The sequence below is a fragment of the Lytechinus variegatus genome, chromosome 16 (assembly GCF_018143015.1).
Source record: "Lytechinus variegatus isolate NC3 chromosome 16, Lvar_3.0, whole genome shotgun sequence".
In the NCBI taxonomy this organism is placed as follows: Eukaryota; Metazoa; Echinodermata; class Echinoidea; order Temnopleuroida; family Toxopneustidae; genus Lytechinus; species Lytechinus variegatus.
This window is the reverse complement of record NC_054755.1, coordinates 5879111-5905972: the sequence shown is the minus strand read 5'-3', so window position 1 is coordinate 5905972 and position 26862 is coordinate 5879111. Positions and strand designations below refer to the sequence as shown.

The window sequence follows — 26862 nt, the reverse complement described above, 5'->3', positions numbered from 1 at the left end:
ATTATTACATTTTTCATTTAATTATTCATTACTTCCTCTGGCTATGTAATTTGATATAACTTCCATATTAATTTTCACTGTAGATGATGCAGACATGAAATCAAACAAACAGTTGATTGAACAATTTTAAGGATAATGATCACATATTCTGTATGAGGTTCCGAAGGATTTTCCATGTTTTGAGTGTTTTATTCATCGGTCCATTCAAATGGTTCAGGGGGTTCTGGTTCATCCTCATCTTCAGCTTTCTTTGGTCCACCAGCTAAAAATAAAAAAAGAAAGAGAGAAATGTTTATTTCAAAATGAAAAACACAATCAAATAAAAGAAAACATGCCTGCTACCATCAGGAAAGTCCTGTCTATACACACAATTAATAGTACATTGAACAGTTTTTAAGAATAATGTATATTTTTTCTGTACAGACAGGTGAAACATTCATTCAAATAGCTTTAAAGCAGCATTTTACAGATTGTTTGAGAATCATACAATATTAAAAGACAAACAAAACTATTGAACATTTCAAGGAATTACCCAAAGATAACCGTCCCATGATCATTGTAATGATTTTCCACCCTGTTAATGACATAAATGTCTTCACTTTGAGTTTTTGGATGAAGAAATCTCTCTTGGAATTAAAAAAAGAGAAAAATGCCAGGATAATAACTCACCAGCGACATCTTTGACAATCATCTTTGGCTCAGAGTCTTTGAGATCCTTCACCATGAGGACACCTCCGATGGATGTCTGTTACAGACCAAACAAAAATGAAAATATATTAAACAATTTTGAGAATTTCACATAGTAAAAATTCAATGAACTTGTTTGAAATCATAATTATAAGAGAATGCAAGTGCACGAGTAAGATCAAGTACCAAAGTTATGTAAGTATAAATCAGATTCGATAAATGATAGACAAATGAAATTGTGTTACATAAATAACATTCGATCCATCAAGTCATGATTTTGATTTTAAAAAGACAATAGGAACTGAATAGAGATGCTTTACCCTGATTAAATCTACATGTCAACGCTTTGCCTGTAAAGATAATTATCTAGACATGTAGATTGAATCTAGTCTTGAACTACCAACCATGACAGCCAAGAAGTCTGAACGGATTACTAAGAAATTTCTATAACTAGGAACATTTTTAACATTCCTATTCAATATGAGAGAATAAATTTCGCAGATATAAGGTTAAAATGGCAATTTTCTTTTCCCCAAAACAGGAATATTCCTATTTACTCCGAACGCTTGGCAGGTATGGTGTAGTGTGCACCAGCCTCTTTACTTACCGCTTTGATGGCCTTGTATCTGCACTCCTCCGGAATGGAGAGAACCTTGAGCTGAGCCGACATGACACGGGCAGGATTACCTAGCATCTCAAACAAGGGTTCTGGCTCTTTCTTCTTCTCCTTCTCTTTCTCATCTCCATCTTTACCCTTCTCTCCATCCTTGCCCTTCTCTCCGTCCTTCCCTTTCTCTCCGTCCTTCCCTTTCTCTCCGTCCTTGGTCTTCTCTGCATCCTTGGTCTTGTCATCTTTGGCCTTCGGGTCGGGAGTCTCCTTGGTGTCCATCTTGACCTCTTTATCGTCTTCCTTTGCACCCTCGGCTTCATCCTATGAAAGGGCAATCAAAACAAATAATAAAATTGATGGGTAATTCTATGAATTCGGTATGTTTGACAACCAATTGATCCAAGAATTATTTTCACTTGTTGATCTATTCAATCCGTGTGATTTGAGAGCGCTAAACCTCTTCCCATGAAGCATACAGAGGAGACAAATATTTTAGGAAAGCTCCAACATATCGGTAGTCTTCTTCTGGGGTCATCATACAAGTAGTAGTAAAAGTAATGTTAGGATTTGCAAGATAAATCCTGAGAGGGACCATAATGTTAACACTTCTTCTATTGGCAATTGGATGTACATGTACATACTTTTTAGAATTGTCATTATATGAGGCATACATGGGAAGCAAGCTAGACTCACTATGAAGAGGGTAGGGGGAATCTTCTCAAACTATTTGAGTAATCAGAACATTCTTTTTAGGATCAGGATGGCTTGAAAAATCCTCTTCGTAAATGAAATAGAGGGTCACAGGTTTTGTATTTTTACGGTCAATATTAACATGGTAAAATGGTAAAGTCATCCAAATTGCAAGTGATCACATTGGTGTTATTTCTACTTTTGATCATCAAATGTTTATGTTGTACTATGCTTTCTGTATGAGCTGCCAAAGAGACTACTACAACAAGCATCAAGTATGTACTTGGATTTATGGAATTGAATTAAGCCTTCAGCATAATATTTATCAATATCGTGCTGGCACTCCACCAAGTCAAATGGGTGACTGGCAGGAAAATTCATTCTTTGAAATGCTTGGTGTCATGGGACGACTAGAAGGGTTTAAGCCAGGGTAACAATGACAACAGAGCCTTGAGCACTGCACAGTGGATAAGTGTATTCAAGAAATTGCAGTATTATTCATCATTATCGCAGGGCAAAAACAATTTCTTATTTCTTACCACAACCATTTTCTCCTCAGCATCTTTCTTCTCTCTCTTCTTGGCCTTGGCGGTGATCGAGAGGACAGCGGTGGCTACCTTCTCCTTTTCCTTCTCCTTTGGTACCTCCAGAGGGGGTGGGTAAGCATAATGGGATGGCTTGGCGCTGGATTTAAACTCCATCACAGGCATCTGAAGTCATAGATACAAGGGAATGATAGTAGAATAAGCAAGTTAAATATACTTTATAATGACTTTGGAGGGGTGGGTAAGAACAATGGAATGGCTTGGTGCTGGATTTGAACTCCTACACAGGCATCAAATTTGGAAGGAGGACAGCAAATTAGAGTTGAATTTGAGAGTTTGTGGATTAAGAGGTTACTTTACAATGAGTACAGAGGGGGCGGGTAAGCATAGTGGAATGGATAATCCTGGACTTAAACTCCATCATAGGTATCTAGATTTATCACTATATTTAGCATTTTAGCAGATTGAGACCATGGCCTATGTGAACTTGGATGTGCGAGGAGCATTTTATGAACATCTTTCATCCGACAATTTGTCAGATCTGACAAGTTTCCTTGCTTTTGATTGGCTGAGAGGCAAAAGGTGTCTCATAGTAAAGAGTAGGTTTCAGAGTTAGCATACCTTGTCAAATCATCGGACAAGTCCTATCATGGAGTACTTGCCAGAAAACCACCCGATATCTTTCAATTCAATTCAATCTTTATTTTGCATATAAGATAAAACCATCATACAAAATTAACATCAAAATATGAGTTGATACAAAGTAATAGGATGGCTTTCCACAAAGGCTTTAAGAAACCTTTGAGGCTGGATCGCCCCCAAAAAAACACTTTAAGAATGGAACTACCTCAAGATCGGAGTTGAGAGCGATGACAGCGGTAGAGGTGAATGCTAAGGAAAGGAAATGGGCCAGGGGGAACCAATACCAGAAGTGAAGGAACACCAGCATCCCTACCACCGAAGCAAGATGGGTGTGGCCGGTCCTTGATTGCAGGCAGATTGTCACGTTACGGCCACCTATGGGTAGTCGGATGGGGGGAGAGGAGATAAATACAAAGTTTATATCAAATCTACTGTATGTAAATTTTAACTTCAGACCATCTGAAGGTACGGTAACAATAATTATATTATATTGGATGGCTCAGAATGGAATACCAGAAATATTCCAAGAGTTTGGGCATATATTCCACGAATAGTAGATGAGCGGAATATTGGCCCTAACGAGTGGAATATTTCTAGCATTCCATGATAAAGCCTTCCAATATAATTATTATCTATCCCACCCCTAACAATCAAAAAGAGGGAGAATTTTCATTGAAAAAATCATATCACTTAACACATAATGGCATCATCACTTCATAAGATCAAATTGGGTAGTTGACATGCTACTTGCATGTAGTCCATTATGACGTCATTGAGTGTCGTACTCTTGCTTCGCATCGCATTGATTTCATTGTTGTACGCGTTGTATATTTCACGCGATGGTGCATGCGCACTATACTGTTGAATATGTTCTCATATTCAATTGCAAATTTTGTACAGAAGCCTAGATGGGATACTTTTCGGATTTTGGTTATTCTAGGGACAAGCTCTGATACTGCACAGACAATTGATGCAGACCACAATATGCGGGTTTAATGTACGGCTAAAACGCTCTATATAGATGATAATACTTTTTCAGCACATAATAAAATGGATGTTTTCTATGCAAGCATAGTACATCGCTAAATACAGGTAGGATCGACCATACTGACATAATGCAACTACTTGTAACTAGGGGATTAAGGGGTACAGGTATACTGATGTAACTTGTTGTTTGAAAGATTAAAAAAACTAAGGAATGCTTGATGCCAGATGCGTGTCATTAATCCTTAATGGATGTAGAACAGTTGAAGGGAAAAGAAAAGAGATTTCAATAAAACCCAATATATGGCTTCACGTCTTTAATATGCGTGACTTAATGCGTGACTGGAACCTGTTCTCAGATGCTAAGTCAGCAGAAAGGTTCACCAATCATATATAAAGTCAGGAATAAATACTATAAACAGCAATATGAGACAGCCCCCAATGGTAACGCTTTTGCTACCTTCATTCAAGTCTAAAAAATTTGATTAAAACATTAAAATAGATTATATGATTGGTAAATTGGTTATCACACCTGATCAGAGGAATATTTATATAATATTGACTGGCCTTGAGGGGAACATCAAATATATTGCCAGCAAAAGAATCATATTGGCCCGAGTCTTTAGACGAGGGCAATATGGGTCTTTTAAGGGCAATATATTTGATGTTCCCCGAAAGAAGAGCCAGTCAATATTTTTATTATCATCCAAATCAGATATCTAGAGCAAAAATCATGATAATGTGGATATTTCTTTTAAAAATAGAGTTCTATTGTGTCATGTTAATATCGGTCTAAGCTCTGCATTTTACCATTATGACGTACTTGCAAGCGCTCGGATCCAGCGTTGTCTTTATTATGACGTATATTGTTGGTGGGCGGATCCTTATTAAGCGTATCTCTTTATACGCATCCACAAATGCCCGGATGTGAGACCAGGGAAAATACAAAGGTATATTTTGCGTCGTCTCTGCATGCAAAGTAAATACGCGCATTGAGACCGAGGAAAATACAAACAATATACCTACCCTTCCCGATATTCAGAAAATGTAGGGCAATACGGTTTTGTAAATGACCAGCTCAGATGTCTGATACGGGTGATAATTATATAATATTGACTGGCCTTGAGGGGAACATCAAATATATTGCCAGCAAAAGAATCATATTGGCCCGAGTCTTTAGACGAGGGCAATATGGGTCTTTTAAGGGCAATATATTTGATGTTCCCCGAAAGAAGAGCCAGTCAATATTTTTATTATCATCCAAATCAGATATCTAGAGCAAAAATCGTGATAATGGTGATATTTCTTTTTAAAATAGTTATATTGTGTCTTGTTAATATAAGGGTCTAGGCTCTGCACTTTACCATTATGACATACTTGCAAGCGCTTGGATCCAGTGATGTCTTTATTATGACGTATATTGTTGGCGCGCAGATCCTTATGAAGCGTATCTCTTTATACGCATCCTCAAATGCCCGGATGTGAGACCAGGGAAAATACAAAGGTATATTTTGCGTCGTCTCTGCATGCAAAGTAAATATGCGCATTGAGACCGAGGAAAATACAAATAATATACATATCCCTTCCCGATATTTATGAATCTAGGGCAATACGGTTTTGTAAATGACCAGCTCAGATGTCTGATACGGGTGATAATTGGTTATATTTGGAGGAATCTGTCAATCATATGGGTCCACCGCACCTGTTATTGTTACATGGATAATCCCTGGATCTAATACCATGATAATTGATTCAAAGGGTGTTCTTACCAGCATCAATGATCCCCTGAGCTAGGATAGCACCAAACTTAGCCATCAGATCTTCATGTTTATCGCTGATTGTCTTGCTGTACATGCTTCTGAAATGGGCCATCTAATACAATAAATAAAAACAAATCTTGATGTTAATCATCAAATAAATATCCAATAAATATCAAATGTTGAGGATTCTCTCACATGCAAGCACGACCTTGGCGCGTGCCTATGCTAACTTTCTTTAATCTACTCAGAAAGGACATGAACAGATCGGAAGGAAATTACCAGTGATTCTTGACAGTTACCTGCATGTAGGGGATGAAAAGAGGGTGATTAAAGTGCTAATAGCCGGAGGGAGAGCACCTGCGTCAGAGGATTAGAGTAATCGATGGACACGCTCTGACAAGGTGATCACGATCGGAGGGTTGGTGGAGGAGCATGTTGACAGGAGAAATGACAACATAGCTCTTGAAAAAATATAATGAGGTCTGGAGTGGGTAACTGGCATGATTCCTAGGATTGCATGAGTGTAATGATGGTTATCGTGTTGAAGGCACGATAATGATTGGACCGGGAGTTTAAAAAGAACATATCCTTTCCATGATCATCATGATGAACATCAACATTGTCATAATTGCTGTCATCATCATCATCAGCCTCCCACCACCACCATCATCATCATCACCATCATCATCATCACCATCATCATCATCATCATCATCATCATTCATCATCATCATCATCATTACAATAACCATCATCATCATCATTATTGCCATCATCATTATCATCATCATCATCACCATCATCACCATCATCACCATCAGCATCATCATCATCATCACCATAACCTCATCACCATCATCATCATCATCATCATCATCATCATCATCATCACCATCATCATCGTCATCGTCATCATCATCACCATCATCACCATCATCATCATCATAATCATCATCATCATTATCATCATAATCAATATGGTCATCGTCATCAATGATATCATCAGTTCCACAACAATATTCATGTATCATCAATATTCAGCATAACTGTAAGTTCCATTCTTGCATGCCCCCAAAATCTGCAAGAACAATTTCCAACTACTTTTCATTTTCTACATGTCTATAAGCTTTGCAAAAGGGTATGAAACAAGATGATGAGAGGACTGATGAAATGAAAAATAATAAACATTGCATATATAGATCAAGGTTTCAATGTAGTTCTAAAGTTCAGCTGAAATGAATTGTTTACATTTGTAGCAAACATAATGTACACACAGGATATCTTTCAGGACATTCATGTGATGTTATTACTGATTAATCAAAGATGAAATCTCTTTCATTTTTTTTTATTTCAAGGGCAAATGTTTATCTTTTGTATTTAAGGGGGGGGGGGGGTAGTAAGTGTGCACAGATACACAATCAAAACAAACTAAAAAGGATGGCTGATTTTATACTGAAGAGATCTGATTTTATGTACATCACTAAGAAGGTCACTCTCGGGTCAAGTTGGTTTGGATAAAAGCAGATAAAAACATTTAAACTTAAAAATATTTAAATTCAAGCCTTTAGTTTTCAGAACTGAAGTGGCTTCCCTGGGCAAATGTACCTATATTATTATCATAATCATCATCATCATTATCATTATAATTATTATTATTATTATTAAATGAAGGTTTAGAGAAAACTCATTTAAATAATGAAGGAGTTATGGATTTAAAATGATTAATTTGTGATGTCACAGGTGAGTAACTCTCCATTAGTGCAATGTACTATAAATTCAGAGTAGTGCTATTGTAGTCACAGTAACTATCAAATTAAAAAAAAAATGAAAATACCATTTAAATCAAGTTGATTCCTTTTTAGCTAATAATAGTGTTAATATTCTACAACTTCTTAAGTGACTTACATGTATTCTTCACATAATGTAACAATGCAACAAAATACCTGAAATAATCCTTACAAATCCCAATAAATCTGTGTTTTCTGTATTTCTTTCAAACATCAAACAACAGTTTGCCATCCCCAAAGTGCAAGAGTCAATTTACAAGACAAAGCGGCGGCCAATTACACCAGACCTATCCTCCAACGCCCCCATGTCCCAGATCAACTCAGACGCCTTGACAAGCAACCAATCTTCCATTTACCATCCACCAGGGTATCATTTTAAATGCAACTCCTGTCAGTTTACAATCCTGGCTAAAATTAATGATCTGATTTCAATTTGAGAACTAACCTCGATGAAAACAATGCACAGACACAGATGATACGGAAGAGAATAACCGGACCGGATGAAAAATAAAAGGATTGTTTTTCGACTGAGCCTTGAGAAAATGGAGTATTTTTGAGGGGCGGATGGGAAACGGGTACTTCTGAACGGTCCTGTGGGGTTCATTACCCATTATAAATCATTGTCTGAGTTACTATGAAACGCTTGTTTGTGATTTTGAATGAATGGGTGGAGGGCTGGCCAGGGATGCATAGGGGATGTGAAGGTATATCGGAGGTAATCACGTAGACCAGTTATGAATAAGGATCAAGAAAGTTCATCTGTGTTTGTTGAAAATAACAAAAGAATAGGGAAATAGACTTGCACACCCTTTTCATGCTGAATAAGAAAATTATCAATCGGATACATCTTCAAAGCCTACAATCAACTACAGTAGCAGCAATAGTATATATACAGCTTAAGTCCACCCCTTAGAAAAATATTAAACTAGCATAATGGTAAAATTTCATCAAAATTGGATGTAAAATAAGAAAGTTATGGCAATAAAGTTTCGCTTATTTTTCACAAAACAGTGATAAGCACAACTCAGTGTCATGCAAATGAGTCAGTCAATGATGTCCATCACTCACTATTTCTTTCTTTTTTATTATTTCATTTTTTACAGATTTGACAATTAGGACCAACTTTTGACTGAACCATATAGCATTAAACAATTCTAATTTCACAAGATCAGGGAAGCATTAATAATTGTTTCACTTGACAATGAGGAGAAAATTAAGATATTTCATACTTCATATAAAGAAATACAAAAGAAATAGTGAGTGGATGACATCATGAGTCTCCTCATTTGCATACTGACCAGGATGTGCATATAACTGTATTGTGAAATTAATTGAAACTTTAATATTTTACATCCGATTTTGATGAAATTTTCAGCGTTATTTTGTTTGATTTTTTTCTTTTTATTCAAATCAACTTTTTATTGGGGTGGACTTGTCCTTTAATACTACTAATAATCATGGCACTAGCCCAGGAACAGTTCCTTTATCTACATAGCAGAAATTAAGGTGGTTTGTCATCAGCACAAGTTTGCTTAATCTTGAGATCTATCTCAATCAGCTGCTCTATTCATCTTGAATCATTGTTTTATTCTTGTAACAGGATTTCTGAAATATGATGTTTCTGTTTCCAGTACTAGTGAAATCCCAATTTCTATCAGATTCAGAGGAATGAAAACCTCTGTATATCTTATTTTCTCATTAAAAACACCATGATCACTTTTTCAGAAAGCCACAATGACATGTATCTTGAAATGCTCTCATTCACTGCAAGCCTCAATAACAATGTGTTAGACTGCAATTAGTATCTGGGAAAGACCAGAGTAATTTGTGAGTTTTATTATTCCACCATTTGAAGTTCTTCTAGTATGCTTTTCACACTGCACTTTTTTTCCTTAACCCCGGGAAATTGGTGGGGCTAAGGGGGGGGGGGGGTCTTAGCCCCACCAATTTCTCAGGGTTACGTTTTAGCAAAGTGGGCTAGCACGGTTAATAGTACGGTACTATCTGGCCCTGCAAAAAAGCAGGGTTAGCCAGCTTATTGTGGTGCTAAGAGATGCAGTGTGAAAACAAAACAGGGCTAAGGAAAGTGGGGTTAAGCATTAGCCAATCACAGAAGTCGAATTGCACGCTAATCGCGCTCTGTATGGTAAAATCATCAATATTCACGAGCTGAGGGATAGTCCGGGGTTAAGGCATTAACCCCGGTTGAGCATAGTATGGGGTTAAGAAAGACAGTGTGAATGAAAAAAATGACAGTATGGGGTTAAGGATAGTTTGGGGTTGAGGCTATTAAAGGTCAAGTCCACCTCAGAAAAATGTTGATTTAAATCAATGGAGAAAAATCAGACAAGCACAATGCTGAAAATTTCATCAAAATCGGATGTAAAATAAGAAAGTTATGACATTTCAAAGTTTCGCTTATTTTCAACAAAATAGTTATATGAACGAGCCAGTTACATCCAAATGAGAGAGTCGATGACGTCACTCACTCACTATTTCTTTTGTTTTTTATTGTTTGAATTATACAATATTTCAATTTTTACGAATTTGATGATTAGGACCTCATTGCCTGAAGCACATAATGTTAAAATAATGGAATTCCACGTGTTCAGGGAGGAATGAAACTTCATTTCACATGACAATGACGAGAAAATAAAAATATTTCATTTTTCATATAATAAAATACAAAAGAAATAGTGAGTGATGTCATCAACTCTCTCATTTGGATGTAACTGGCTCGTTCATATAACTAATTTGTTGAAAATAAGCGAAACTTTAAAATGCCATAACTTTCTTATTTTACATCCGATTTTGATGAAATTTTCAGTGTTATGCTTGTTGAATTTTTCTCTTTTTATTCAAATCAAGTTTTTGTTGGGGTGGACTTGTCCTTTAATATGGGGTTAAGGAAATGCAGTGTTAAAAGCATATAGCACTCTTCTAATACCTCCCTTCAAATACTTCAATCTTATTAGTTCTTTTGTAGAACCACTTTTTACTTCCTTGTGGTGGTGGATGATTTTACTGAATTCTCAGTTCACAACTAATTTATAATAGAGCAAGAATATAGATGATGATTAAAGAATTTCTACAATTTACTGCAACGCGATATGATAATTGCTCAAATGCTTGCTTCCTAGGAATATACCGTTGTCATCCAAACCCCTCAGTATAATATAAAGGGAGAAAAAGAAACAAAATTGGGAAAGACATCAAACAGATAACGCAAAAATAATCTCGCAAATGAATTTTTGATATTTTTTTAACGCAAGAAATGTATCCATATTGTGCAGCACTCCACCCAGGTGAGGTTACATTCCTTGAATGTACTACTAAGTGCTAGAAGCAGCAGGTTGTGTTGAAGCAGGCAGAATAATAAGTGTGTGTTACAGGAGATTCAATATCACAGCAGACAAAACTACATACATTAAATCATGGGTTCTACTACGATCCATGATTACAGAGGAAGTTAACCTTAAAAAAAGTTCTTTGTAACAATACCAGAAATAATCATAATAAAAAAATGGTAAAGGTTTGAGGAAAATTTATCAAAGATTAAGAAGGTTATAAGACTTATACATTTTTGATTTGTGATGTCATGTACAAGCAGCTGCCCCGTATGTTATGTAATATAAAATGCTTGAATATCAAATTTTCAATGGTTCATGAAGACAAAGATCTTGTTACTTTCGGGAGTGGGTGTGAAACAATTTGTCTGTTGATGTACAGAAAGTCATCAAAAACCATTTTTTTTTCTAGAAAATGACATTTAATTGATTTTTTTTACTTAACAAGATAAAGGGGGAGCTGCTCGCATATGACACAAATTAAAACATTAAAATCCTAGAAACTCATTTAATCTTTGATGTATATTCCTTAAACCTTCACCAATATTTTCACTATTTTTTCCTGCTGTTTTTACAATAAAAGTTTCATAAGGGTGAATATCCCTTGTAAATACATTACCTATTATCATTTATATTATTACATGCAGTGATAAAAACATGTTTTTTGGCATGATAAAAACATGCTTTTTGGCATGATAAAACCAACTTGAAGATTGGGAAAGTCTTTCTCTCTAAGGTTGAATTTCACATTATTGGATTAAATCATGAATGGAATAATGTAGCTTTTCCTTGAATTGTCCTCTCCTATTACACAGATGTAATGGATTAGAGATGAAACTTCGACAGAAAATGAAATGAGCAAGAGCCCCTGTGATTCAAATTAGACAAAAAGAGGGATTTAGTATATTCTGTCTAATCCTAAAGCTTTAATACTTAGACTAATAGAGTCTTGAACAGTCTTGTATGTGCTTTCTTAGCTACTAAATAGCTTATAAACGCCCTCCTAATCCTTGGAAGGTCATCGAGAGAATGAGACGGTGTTGTTTATTTATTTTTTTCACCTCACATCCTCTATCTGAGGCAGCCAAATAGTCCATGGCATGCAGAGGCGTGAAGAGTTGTCAAGGTTTAACAGGCACATTGAGATACCTCTTTACACCTCCAAAATACAAAAGGAAACGCGATAGAAGATGTATTGAGATTTTTTTGTTGTATTCTGCTAGCTATCTCATGCTTGAATCTCAAACACATAATCGAGAGGGAATAGCATGAAGTACTGTGGAAAAAACCCCAGAATGGAATAACATCTATTATCATCTATATAGAGCATTTAAGCCATACATTAAAAACTCGTATTTTGGTCCGCATCAATTGCCTGTGCAGTATCAGAGCGTATCCCTAGAATGACCAAAATCCAAAGATTATTCCATAGGCTCCTGTACAAAATTTGCTATTGAATATGAGAGCATATTCAAAAGTATTGTGCGCATGCGCAAATGCGTGAAATATACAACCCATACAACAATGAAAGCGATGCGATGCGCAGCATAAGAGCACGACAGTACGACACTCAATTACGTCATAATGAACTACACGCAAATTGCATGTCAATGACCAAATTTGATCTTATGAAGTGATGATGCCATTATGTGATAAGTGGATATGACTTGTTCAATAAAATTTCTCTCTCTTTTTTATTGCTAGGGGTTGGATAGATAATAATTATATTAGATGGCTTTATTTCATGGAATACCAGAAATAGTCCGCTCGTTAGGGCCAATATTCCACTCATCTTCGATTCGTGGAATATTTGCCAAAACTCTTGGAATATTTCTGGTATTCCAATCAGAGCCATCCAATATAATATGAATATTTTAATCATGCAATAAAAATATATTAGCTAACAACTCAATAGTTATCTATTTAATAAACGGTTGAATACATTCACAAGCAGACAAGCACAGGCACATAACTTGGATAAACCCCCTATTTTTTACGACTCCACAAGTTGCTATTCTGACCAAGAGAGAGAGCGAGAGCTTCATCTAGGTGAGAAGTGCCTCACCCCTTATAAGGCTTCTTGCTCACTTAAAGGAAGATCGGCTGCAGGCGGGGTAAATTAAGCTTTAAAAGTGACATAATTAACCCTCGTGGGGGAAATGGAAACCTATGATTAACCTTTGTAAATGATTTATTGTGTAAACTGGTAGAAAAAAAATAAAGGAGTGCACTAGCAGTTGGTTGATAGTTTGAACAAAAATTACGTATAGGGATGGAAAGGAAAAGTGAGCAAAAACTGGAAGAAGTTTATATTCTCGTGGGAGAAGTAGAAGAAGGCGGTTCGAAAACAATCAAGTGGATGATTGGAATTCATCCGTATTCAGAAATTTACCTCCTTGTAATTATTGGTGGCCATTTGGGATATGGGGACATCTACCAAGCCGTGAAAAACGAATGAATTGGGATTAAAAAGACTCATTATTGTAGACTGATTAGGTATAAACCGTAAGGTCGGCAAACATTGTAAAGGCCACCTACTCAGTCTGTTTGGGGCTTGAGAAGAATCTCAGCCCAACACTAGGTGGTTTCAAACCGCCTCGATCACAAGAATCCCCGTTAAATTACGAGAACTTTTTAAGGCTAGAAAATACCCGTTAATTATTCCTGCATTCACACCGCCCCGAAACACATCCTTCGGGATAAGTTCCCGAAGTTACGAGCATGCGCAGTGTGGTCTGATAAGCAGGCAAGGCGGGAGATTCAAAATCACTAGCCCAGCAGCCACCCACGCCGCCGCGCCCAACGACACGCTGGGATAAAAGTTCCCGTAATTTGCTTTCACATCGCCAAAATACCTGCGACCTTGGAAAAATCCCCACGAAAGTTCTCGTAATTTCGCCAAGTACCTACTATTTAGCGGGTATTTTCTTTCAGGAATATTACGCGTAGTTTGCTTTCACATTACCAAAATACCTGGTATTTTCTGATCGGGGTAAATTTCCCGATCAGAGAATACCTGGAACTGGCGAACTTCGAGGCGGTCTGAAACCACCTACTATTACATGATTGTAAGGGAACTAAGAAAGCTCTGCTCAGCATCATCCAATGGAACCTGTTAAAAGCATTGTAATTAAATAGGTGCATGCACACGTGGTGTTACACCCTGCTATGTGATTATTCAAATGCAGGATTATTTATCTCTAATCCTTGATGATGTCTTGCTCAAGACTACTCCTTTCTGTGACATCAAGGCTTAAACCAATTATAAATCTTAAAGGCTAACACTGACAACTGAGAAACTAAAATGTTTTTTGAAAAGAAAAGTACCTGCTTTGCTACTTGGTAACATGATTAAGTATATTGAGAAGTAAATAAGTTTCTTATCAGTAAAGTGGACCTAGACATTACAATACTAAACTGCAGAAAACATTGTATGACAAGTAATGAACCTGGCAAAATACAGTATGAGCTGTGGGAAATTTGAGGGGGGGGGGCTATTAACAGGGGCAACGGAAGCCAAAACCTTGTACAAAAACATACAAATGACCATATGATTGTATTTTTTGCATGGTCAGCACCCCCCCCCTTTGAAAACCGTTCCGCAGCCCCTGATTAAAGACTACTGGTTCATATGTCCTTAAACTACCAAGGAAAAGACAAGTGTTCAGTTAAAGATAAATATTGTATATCAATCAATGATATTGATATCAACAACAACCATCCATGATTTTTTTTATATAATTTACCACAAATTAAATGTGAAGCATCAGAGTGTGTATTTTTTATGGAAGTTTCACGAGAAATAAGATAAGTAGTTGAAGAAATAGCAAACCCTGAATTTCAAATGGTTCTAGTCTACTACAATATAGAACTAGAAACTTGAGATTTTGCAAGCTTTTCAGAGTTCTCTAAAACCACTGAATCTGAAGAAACAGAAGGTGTAGAAACAGAAGATTTACTTTGAAAAATACAACCCAGTTGTATTTGTTTAAACAGAAGCAAGAAATGGTTTTGAAAATGAAGATTCAGAAGTAGAAAATGTTAAAGCAGGATCAACATAAAAGACATAGATGTAGATAAAAAATTGGTTGATATAGATTTTGAAGAAAAAAATATGTGTATGATTAGTAAATGTAACAGACATATATGTAGAAGTACACGTAGGATATGTAGAATTAATAAATCTAGAAATGATCGAAGACGTAAGAGTGGTAGATGTAGAAGTAGTAGAAATAACAGCAGTAGTAGATATAGAATGAGTACAGGTATGGATTAGAAGATGTAAAATAATTGTTCTGTAGAAGCAGTGGATGAAGAATTAGTAGATGTAGCAAGGGTGGATGTAGAAGTATTAGATGTAGCAATGGTGGATGTAGAAGTATTAGATGTAGAAGTATTATATGTAGAAGCAGTAGATGTAGTAATAGTAGATGTAGAAGTAGTAGATGCAGAAGTAGAAGTTGTATATGTAGGAGTAATAGATGAAGAATTATGGTAGTAGATGCAGAAAAAATGGAAGCAGAAGTTGTAGATGAAGAATTAGTAGATGCAGCAATAGAAGATGTAGAAGTAGTAGATGTAGAAGTAGTAGATGTAGAAGTAGTAGATGTAGAAGTAGTAGATGTAGAAGTAGTAGATGTAGAAGTAGTAGATGTAGAAGTAGTAGATGTAGAAGTAGTAGATGTAGAAGTAGTAGATGTAGAAGTAGTAGATGTAGAAGTAGTAGATGTAGAAGTAGTAGATGTAGAAGTAGTAGATGTAGAAGTAGATGAAAAAATAGTAGATCTGAAATAGTAGATGTAGAAGTAGTAAATGTAGCAGTAGTAGATGTAGATATAGAAGTAGATGTAGAAGTACTAGATGTAGAAGTAGTAGATATAGAAGAAGTAGATGTAGAAGTACTAGAAGTAGAAGCAGTACATATAGAAGAAGTAGATGTAGAAGAAGTAGATATAGAAGTAGATGAAGAAGTAGTAGATGAAGAAGTAGATCAAGAAGTAATAGATGTAAAAGTAGTAGATATAGAAGAAGTAGACGTAAAAGTAGAAGATAAAGAAGTAGTATATTTAGTAGAAGATAAAGAAGTATAGTGTAGTAGATGTAGTAAAAGTAGTAGATGTAGAAAAGTGTATAAGTAGAAGATGTATAAGTAGTAGTTGTAGATGTAGTAGATATAGAAGTAGAAGATGTAGAAATTGCAGATGTAGAAGCAGATGTAGAAGTAGTTGTAGTAGATGGAGAAGTAGTAGATGTAGAAGTAGAATTAGTAGATGTAGAAGTAATATTGGTAAAAGGTGTAGAAGCAGTAGATGTAGAAGTAATATTTGTAAAAGAAGTAGATGGAGAACTAATATAGGTATTAAAAAAAATAGTGCGCACAGTGGATGTAGAAATAGTACTAAAAGTAGTATAGAGTAGAGTATAGTATAGTATAGAGCTACTGTAGTAGTTCATTAAGAAGTTTTAAATGCAAATGTAGAAGTAGTAGACATAGCAGTAGTAGCAAGTAACATATGTGAAAGATTATATAAAATTATTATATATAAAATCAGATGTATAGCATTAAAAGAAGTATGTCGGATCTAAGAGGAATCTAATTCATGTAAAGGAAGGACTTTAGTTAGGTAATTTGTTTTGACAGCATACTGCTTCTCTGAAAAGACAATTCCAAGAATCCTTGTATGCTGTCAATCACCAACAAAGCACAGCATGAGATTGTGACGCAAGGAGAAAGATTCTTACAAAATGACCTCAAACGTACCAACACTTTTATAAGTTCAAAGCCATTTCTTTCCAAGGAATGACAACATAACAAACTTCAATTCTAATCATTGTAGTACTTAATGAATTTTAAAATAACTTGATGAGGGTATGAATGATATATAATGAGAGAAGAAAAAGGGTGTTTTTATTTGAGAAGAATGAATCTGGACAATTAAGGATTGGTGAGCATTCAAAGAGTGATACTAGATTTCTATTTCAGAAAATTATACTTAACAAATATGACTTGACTCAAAGATAAAAAAATCTAAGGATGCTTCAGAAACAAAAGCTAAGACCTGCAAGACCTGTAATAACAACCGTCATTGTGGTTGGTTTAGCAAGTGTTCGCCTAACAGGCTGCTTGAAATGCTATGAATCCAGTGACCGGGTAATAATAATTGTGAAGTGCTTTGACCAGTCGTAGATTGATAAAGTGCTATATAAATGCCAATTATTATTATTATTAAGCTAGATGTTTAATCAACATTATTTTCTTGTCAACTATAGACAAAATGGATAATATCAGCTTTGATGAGCTTCATTGCTTCAGCAGTTTCCAAATAACAATTAATCTCTCATAGAAGTAGCACAGGAAGAAAAGAGGACATGATTCACAAATCAAGGGGTAATTACTGTTGGTGCAATGAACCCATGCTCAACTTGATGGCCAACATCAGACGCCATTCATTACCAAACACCCCTGCTCTATGCTATCCTGGCTTGGTTAGCATACTGAGATTAAGCATATGACACCATTAGTGGGAAAACATGAAGAGAGACACCTCAGCGACAAGATTTAGGTTCGGTTGACCAAGAAGATCTTGACCTCATTAAATCACACCTTCGATTTTCGTACTTCCTGATTGAGAAGCTTCTTGACGCTAATGACCAATACCAACAACAGCAGTATGGTGATTTGCTTTTGACTTCGGCTCAGGCTAAAAACTCTTGTAACAATTATTCTCTTCTTGGCAGCTTGCCTTTAAGTATACTGCTTCTTTCCATCAAACCCATTATATATAACTAATGCCAGACCAGGAAGGAGGGAAAAATCTCTGCAAACATAGCACCTGATTATTGTCTGAATGATTGATTTGCTTGAAGAAGCGATCTGCATACATGCTGTGAAGATGCAATTTAATACTTTTTGGGGGTTTAAACCAATTTAAATAGAAATAAGAGTATACATATCAAACATGATAGAGGTTGAGTGGATTCAGTTATTGAAAAATGTTTTCCTGGAGAGCATTGATGCAAACAATTACTCTATGCCATTGCATGACATTTTCTAAGAAGTACATCGATAGAATAGTCAGGATTAAACAACTACAACTTCATTAAATTACAACTGAAAATAAGACAATGTGACAATGCTTTATTTAAAGAAAATGAATGCTGCATGATACAAGTGAAAACGGGAATTTATGAAAACAATTGGATGCATTGTATAAAATGATTTTGCAAAAATTATAATTATGTTTCGGTTCCATGAGAATACCTGTCCTTCTTAAAGTCAGTGTTTGCAAACTGGAAATTCTATTCTTTTTTTTTGCTTTCGCGAAAATGAGAATTCCCTGTTTATTCTGCTTTCCGTGAAGCAGTAATCATTCTAGTAATTACTCAAATTTTGCAGCCAACACTTTTGTTCTTTGGAGACTTGTTAAGAAATAGCACCATAGAGCGCAAAGGGATGTTCAATTCTTGCTTTCGCGGAACTCTATTAAAGGATTCTTCATTTACTTGTATTCTGCTTTCCGTTGAGCAGTAATAATTCTGGTAATTACTTGAACTCTGCAGCCATCACTTGTGTCCTTTGCCTCTGGAGACTTGTTAAGAAATGGCACCATCAAGCGCAATAAGATACGAGGCCATGAAAAATACGCCAATGGCAGGAGACTTTTAATTGTAAGCCGAGAACCAGAAGGGTGCTACTACCATTGACTTTGTAAAGCAATAGTGCCCTTCTGGTTGTCAACGGAACATCTTTCAGATGGGGCTCTCAACTGATGAAATGCTACAAACTAACCCATTTCTTTGAGAAGTTACTGCTAAATAAATTAACTCTGAGTTTTATGGAAAATGATGTAATATCATCTCAATATTATTACATGATTTTCATTTTTAGAATCAGTGCAATGATTCCGATCACCTTATCTAGACCCTATGATTTATTTTGCCGTGTTCTGTCTTGCATACTTAAAGAGAATACTGTGTTCGAATTGTCAGGAGACAGTGGAGGCCAAGAATAATTATTACAATTGTTTGAGTTAATTGTCTGTCTGCAAATATCTACTGATCAATGCTTGATGTTTTGGTCAAACATGAAAAGTTGCATCCTCAAAGCTTAAAACAACCATATAGTTTCAGAGGAACTGAGCAATTATCTGGCAAGATATTTTAGTGGAGATTTTTTTCCTCACTATGTTGATTGGCTGGGGACAATTTCAAATGAAGCTGCATATATGTATTATATGTATATGGTATTCATTATTTATCATTCATAATTAATTCATTTATCATTCATAGTTCATTTATCATTCTTAAATTCGTTCAGTTATCAATCATTTATTTTCGTTTGATTTTTTTTTCATTTATCATTAATATCTTTCATACTGAATTCCTTTGTGATTCATAGTTCATTCATTTATCATTTATAATTCATTCATTTACAATTCATAATCATTTATCATTACAAATTCACTCATTTATTATTGATCACAGACACAGTTTTCGTTACAGGTGAAAGTTAAGCCATCCTACTCAAGAGAAAAGGTATTGACGAAGTCAATAACTATGACTTTGATAATATATCATACGTTAAATTCACCAGAGGGGATATGCAGGTGTAACAAATCTCTTAATATTGCAGAGGTCATTTTTCTACAAAGCTCGGGGTTTTACAGAAGTCAGATGCATCCCTCCTTTCTGGCAACTCTCCACAGTTCTGAACTGAAATAGGCACAGCAGGGTTTGCATCCACGAAGAACAATTGGGGCATGTCCTTCTTGGTATAATAGAAGGTGGTGGTGGTTGGGGGGAGGGGGGGGGTCATCTAGCAACTGTGGGCCTCAGAAGTCCTTGAAACTAAAACAAGCACACCAGGGGCCCATTGCAGAAAGAGTTGCGTTTAAACGCAAGTAAAAACATCAATCGCAAGTCCCAAAATGCGTGCTGTTGATTGGTTAGAAATCAAGTTGCGTGTGGTTTTTAGAGTTGCGTTGGATTGCAACTCTTTCTGCAACAAGTCCCTGGACTTAATATCAAAGCAAGCAATTAGAGGGTGTATTCTATTGTGAAAATTGAGGGGGGAGGTTGGGGGCTGGGATCATTTAGCTATTTTTGGCTTCAGAATTCTTTGGCTGGTACAGACTAGGGGTGAGCAGATGACTAAACAGTCTTGTTTACATTGATAATACCCTACCAAGAAAGTTCAAGCATTACTGTCTCTAGCAACTATCTACATTTAAAAATAATTGGAGAAATGCTCCTTCGACAGCATTGACTGCTCCAATCGGATATTGTCTTTCCTTTACAACAACCAATGTCACCAGCATTGGCTCGCTTTTATCAACATCGGTCCACACATCTATGAACAAAAGAAATAGTGCTATTCTACTGTATTAGCCCCAAACAAGCTCTAATCCTATGCTTTGCATTTATATTACAAATAGATATAGTCACATTGATTTGCAAATTCTTCTTTACATTTGATTATTGTTGAAAATCATCTTTGTATTATGTTTAGCCATTACACCTACAAATGAAAACAATCTAACAGCCATAGGTTTCATAATTCACAGAGCAAAGAGTTAAAAGGTGAATGAGAAAACATTGTTTTAAACTGGGTAGGAAACAAATAAACTATTTACATATCTTTGTGTCTGTGCATGAATTACCCTGTGCACATATCCGATTTCAATGGTTAGCTTTCCATTTCTAAGAACCTACAGTGATGCATTAACCACCGATGAATTGAATGTGATTATGGTTTCTGATCTCATATTATTTTTTTTTAATGTGAAAATTTGTGAAATTGCCATCTCACTTTATTTTCAACGTAAAATATATTTCATTTATGCAGCTTATCTTTCAGCAAATCTACTATGTAGGGTTTTAGAGGCGCAGATATTTTTGACGTCTTGCAAGGTTGTTTAAAAAAGAGAAAATATTAAAACTGATTTTTAACGTGTATGCCTATGAAAACCATCCAATATTTTCCATATTGGATAAAATGAATATTTTTGCCCCGCCCACAAAATTATCATTGACTAATAATGATTGTGTGCGCATGAAGCTATTGTTATGTCACAATGAAATTGCATTGCGTATTAGTTGCCAAGTGTGGCAAAGGAGCGAGATTGAATTCAAATGCGCTTGCACTAGACGGTAGCACAACTTTACAGAGATTTCTTTTTAAAAAAATGAAAATACTCAGTCACCATGCTCATGATTTACAGGATTGACGTAAAATGCTGAGTAAAAACAATTTTTTTTTGCTTTATTAATTTATGTTTAGCTTTTTGGAGGTATCAAAATAATAATAATATTGGATGACCAATTTTTGTGGGATTGCGTAGAAATATTATTACTCGCTGAAGAACAATAATCCCACTCAAGGCCTTCCAATATTCCCTAGATGTCTTTCAGTCTGCAGTAAGAGGCAATTATGTAAGAAATTCTCAATGCTACCCATTCAGAGGTGCAGGGTCAATACCTCTATTTAGATCAAATGAGAAAGTTATCATGCCTCTCCACCATGTATAATCATCAGTCTCGAGACAGAAAATGTCAACTTCTTACAGTGGGGACTTCCCTTACCCAACAATAAGAGTGAGAAATGCAAACTCGTACACTCATTTACAAGAATCATACAAAAGCAGCCGAGTGGTTGTTCTTCCATCTCCATGGCAACGGACGAAAGGACAAGTACAGCAGGAAACCAGACGTGATGGAGTACTCATTTTCATCTGATGACGACCAAGGGATATTTGTCTTTTCGCAGCTTACATAAGACTGCAAGGCTAATTCAACACTATTTCTTTTTATATAAAACCTTGTCTTCTCCAATCTAACACATATTCATAAGTTTCCTCTTCCATCTGTTCTAATGTATATTGTTCTCAATTTTACCCTTTCTATGCATACCTTTGTAAACAAAAAAGTGCATTCTTGGGTTCCAACTTGTTTTATTGAGTGATTGAAAGATTCTTTATTTCCATGCAAAAATTATTCATACAACATAAAATGAATTGACAATATTTCATGGTAGAATAACAATAAACAATCATTGCATGGGAGGGGACAGTCATAAGCACAAAGGCTTGAAAAAGGACGCCCTTCAAGAAAGACTACGGCCCTGAACATACATCCATATAAGTCCATATTTGAAAATTACAGTAAAAGCAGGGCCAAAAGGAAAACACATCCGGCATGTCAAGAAACATTGGAAAAATTCTAGTCTAATGATAACAACCTACCAGCCGTGTATCGATTAATATTACTTTGTTTTACATAAATATGTATAAATACAGACACCTGCGCAAGTGGGCCTACATACATGCAGTATAATAGTTTATATGAGAATGAAAAATGTAATTATCCCTGTCTTCAAGTGATAAGGAACAAAATTGCAGCTTATTAAAACACAAAATTAACACCATTGATACAATAAATCAACATAATAATACCAAAATAAAAAATATGTTATGTGATTTGAGAAATACTCATTTCTGAAACTAACCTTAGGGCAAGTGACTTCGTTCTGCTGGATCAAAACCATGGCCGAAGCAATGAGGGCGCCCTGTCTCACATAGTTGACGGAATCGTTTAACATGGGCTCAAGAATACTCAAAGCATCCTGATAAAAGAAAAAGAGAATTAAAGATAAAATTCAAAGTGATATAAACTTTTGTGTTAAGTTATTAATTGCTCTATAGTTGAGATATCATTGAGTTCCTTAGAAAAAAAAATACAATATTACACGACCTAGGTATTACCATGGAGCTAACAGAGAAGGAGAACCATCTTCCAATTCCTCTGTTAATCCTTTGTTATTGCTTCCTTCGGGCGAAGGAACGATATCTAACATCAATCGGCGAGCCGCCAGGCCAAAGTTAGAGCACGCTTACATAACGCGATAAGCCCCCTCGTAAAATCTGAGGTCAGAGATTTTTTGAAGGACCCTGCGAGGCACCGCCGTAAACAACGTTCTCCCACATAACTTCCCCCGAGCTCAGTTTTTTTTTCAAAATTGAAACACGACTTGCTGTTCTTCTAACATCCATATCTCTTCGTACGGATTCCTGATGTACGTCTTTTATGTATGGTTGAACTTCTGAGATGATCCCCTTTGCATACATACCAAATACGTTGCAATCTGAATTGACTCAACAAAATTACAAACGGAGGAAGTTGGAGATTGGTAATTTTCAGTATGTCTGTTTTTCTTCCATGGTTAAATCTTTTCCTACCCATACCTGTTTTAGAAATTATAATAAGATGAAAGAGCATATTTTGAGCTAAATTTTCATGCCAAGATCATTTGCAAGAGTACAATAGAATCGATAATATAACGACGAATCTGCGGGGCATTTCTCTGGCGATTGTCGCATCGTGGAGTACCCTCCGGTTCCCCACGCATTCCTATTTGTGTAAGTTGAAAGTGAGTGTAATGAATGACGGGAGCCGTGCTCGCTCAGCTCTTGTCTCTGTATCGTTTTTGGAAAATAGCAGGGGCCGCGGAGCGAACAGATTTAATTTACAAACCAGTAAAAAGGAGAACAAAGTATAAAAATTTTTATTCTACATAATAAAGAAATTAAAAACAACATGTTTGGGACCACAAAGAAGTATACCCAGTTCTATGTCAGGACGATTCATTTTAAGTTACAAAGTCATTTGGAAAAAATTACAAGCGAAGTTTTACAATTTTTAGGACCAAAAATAATCATGATTTAAAATTATTTTAGAGAACAAAATAAAAGATGATTACAATTATTGAATTCATATCTTTAGTTTAATCTAAAGAAAAAAAAAGGCTTCCAAAATATAAAGTGTCCGGACACCTGACCCCCCCCCCTCATTTCTAAAACATTCTATTTCTGTTCTAGATATATTAAGAAACACCGAATATCATGATTTTTGTTAGATTAGGAGATTTTTTGTATGTTTAAGATTGTACTTTTTTCTTTCTTTCTTTCATATCCTTTTTCTGGCATCATTCTATCCTTCCTCTTTGCCCTTTTTTTTTTTATTCCATCCTATCTTTCTTTCCTGATCTTCTCTCTCTGTTCATTTTTCTTTCCTTGTTTGTCTTACTCTCCGTCCTATTTTAAATTTCCTTTTTTCCTTCATTTTTTCTTTCCACTTTTCTTTGCTTCCTTCTCCCTTTTCTTTTCATTCTTTCTCGATCCTTCCATTATTTTCTTTTTTTAAATTCTCTCCTTAATTTTTTCCTCCCTCTCTTTCATCCTTTTTTTCATTCTTTATTATATTTTTTCCTTCTAATTTGTGTCCTTTTTTCTTTATTTCCCTCCCTCCCAGGGTGACCAGACGTTCCGTATTTCCCGGGATTGTCCCGTATTTTTCTCCTTTAATTGTCCCGGCGTCCCGACAAACCCTTCCCGGGACGCCTTTTTGTCCCGTATTTAAGAATATTGAACAAAATGTAGTTAATGCATTTAAAAGTGGTGATTTTTTTCATCAAATAACCAACAGATGACGAGCAGAGATAACAATGAAACTAATTTGGAGATGTAATCGGTGGAACAAATTATTTAGTTTTCATAACTAGATCTTGTTGTTTCAGCTTTCGTTTTGAGTCTTGTTGTGTATGATGCCGCTGTTTCATCTAATTTTTAAGTTTGACAATGTTTCACTTTAAAATTTTACTCATTTCTAAATAATGTTAGTTTTTCAAAATTCTGAAAATATATATTAAAAAACACCAAACTTCATTATGATTTTTGTTAGATGACTTGATTTTTTTGTTTGCTTGAAGTTTGAACTTTTTTCCTTTTTCTTTTCTATCATTCTTTGTTCATCCTTATATCCTTCCTGCTTGCCATTTTTTGTTCCATCTATCTTTGTTTCCGATCTTTTTTTCCTGAACCTTTCTCTCTCTCTGTGTTCATTTGTCTTTCTTTCCTCCTTTCTGTTACTTTTCTTTATCAAATTTCCATTCCTTATTTCCTGAATTCATTCATTCTTTCTTTCCTTAAACTTTTCTTTGCTTCCTTCTCACTTCCTCTCCCCTTTTTCGTTCTCTCCTTCCATTATTTTCTCTTTTTGTCATTCTCTCATCTCTTCATTCTTTCCTCCCTCTCTTTCCTCCTTTCTTTCATTCTTTATTTTATTTTTCCCTCCAATTCTTTTCCCTTATAATTTTCTTTCCCTTCCTTCCTCCCTTCCTATTTTCTTCTTTCTTTGTTTGTTTCTTTCTTCCAAAGAATGAAGGAAAATATTTCTTTCCTTCATTCTTTCTTTCCTCCCCTTTTTCTTTCTCACTTTCTTTTTTCCTTTCTCTTCTTTATTTTGTCTTCCACACATCTATTCATCTTCCCTTCCTTTCTTTTTTTGTCTTTCTATATTCATTTCAAAGAATGACGGAAACCTTTTTTCTCTCTTTTATTCTTTCTTTCATCCTTCTTTTATTCTAATTTTCTTTAATGTTTTTCTTTTCATTTTCCCCTTCAGTTCATTTTTCCTTTCCTTTTTCCTTTTCTTTTCTTTCTCTCCTTCATTTACCCTCCCTTTCAATTCTTTACATTTTTCACATGTCTAACATTGTGTATCTTTTTTGTTGATTGTCCCGTCTTTCTTTCTTTCAAAGAATAAAGGAAGCATTTTTCTTTTATTCGTTCTTTCTTTCCTCATCCTTTTTCTTGTTTCTTTTATTTCTCTCCCTTATGTTTTCTTTCACACATCTTCCCTTCCTTCTTTTCTTTTTCTTTCCTTCTAAATTCATTTCAAATAATGACGGAAACGTTTTTTCTTTTATTCTATCTTTCATCATTTTATTCTAACATTCCTTTTTTTTCTTTATTTTTTCCTTCATTTTCCCCTTCATTTTTTTCTTTCTATCCGTTCTCAATTCAACTCTTTTCTTTCGCCTTTTCATTCCCTCCTTCATTCTTTCGTTCACCCCCCCCCCCACCTTCCAATTCTGTACATTTTCCCCCAAGTCGAACACCGTGTAGCCTCCTTTGTTGATCTTTTTTTTAAAGACCTGGCTCGGTCGTCCGCTCATGCAGCGTACTTTTATTTGTCGATTGTCCCGTATTTCTTTTTGTGAAATCTGGTCAGGCCTGCATTCAGCTGGTTCCAAAACCAGATTTTCGTCTTCGAAATCACGACGTTCGAAATCGTGAGCCGCCATGTTTGCATAAAATTCGTGAAGCCGATGTGAAATGCATTATGGGTGAAAACACTACTGCGCAAACGCAAACCCGAGCTGTTGATCGCGTCGATCAACTTTCCTTATCTGATTTACGAGCGGCCTCTGTAATGCGCCGTGAGGGACCCTGCTGAGAGGGGATTAGCGGTGCCGCGCATGGGGCAAAGCGTTTGAGTCAGATCTCCTTCTGTTAATAGCTCTATGGTATTACATATTCAGAATGGCTTAATATGATACTTACCAGCAGAAAATATGAAAGAAAATTTATATGCAAATTATGAATTGTTTAAATTTGCTTCTATAGTAGTGATCTCAATAGAATAATAAAGATTCTAAAATCTAAATATTTGCTTTATTGCTTCAAATAAGTAATCATTCCTCCTATATATCAACTATTTGCAGCTACATGTATGTTTCATTAGAAACACAAGATACATATTTTTTTATTAAGTAAGAGTTAATGAAATTTCCCATCATCATTCTGTGTGCATTTGAACAGTTGTCTCCCCTTTTTTAACAATGGAAATTACCTTGCTTCCCGTTCCAGCACATGCAATACCCAGGGCCATGGCTGCTCCATATCGAACATGGGGGTTGTAGCTCTCTGACAGGAGGGACACCACAGTTGGACATTGTTCAGGTGTTCTGTAACG

General features: G+C 35.6%; 1 protein-coding gene across 1 annotated transcript; it reads right to left on the bottom strand.

Moving 5' to 3' along the window:
- Window positions 1-182: 182 nt before the first annotated feature.
- Window positions 183-26862, bottom strand: LOC121429651 (26S proteasome non-ATPase regulatory subunit 1-like). Its single transcript, XM_041626794.1, has 8 exons — window positions 26740-26862; window positions 22556-22672; window positions 5928-6030; window positions 3380-3549; window positions 2527-2697; window positions 1295-1618; window positions 670-745; window positions 183-262 (listed from the first exon to the last, which is right to left on the bottom strand). Exons 1-8 carry the CDS (start codon window positions 26776-26778, stop codon window positions 189-191), a joined length of 1074 nt encoding a protein of 357 aa, XP_041482728.1. The 5' UTR covers window positions 26779-26862; the 3' UTR covers window positions 183-188.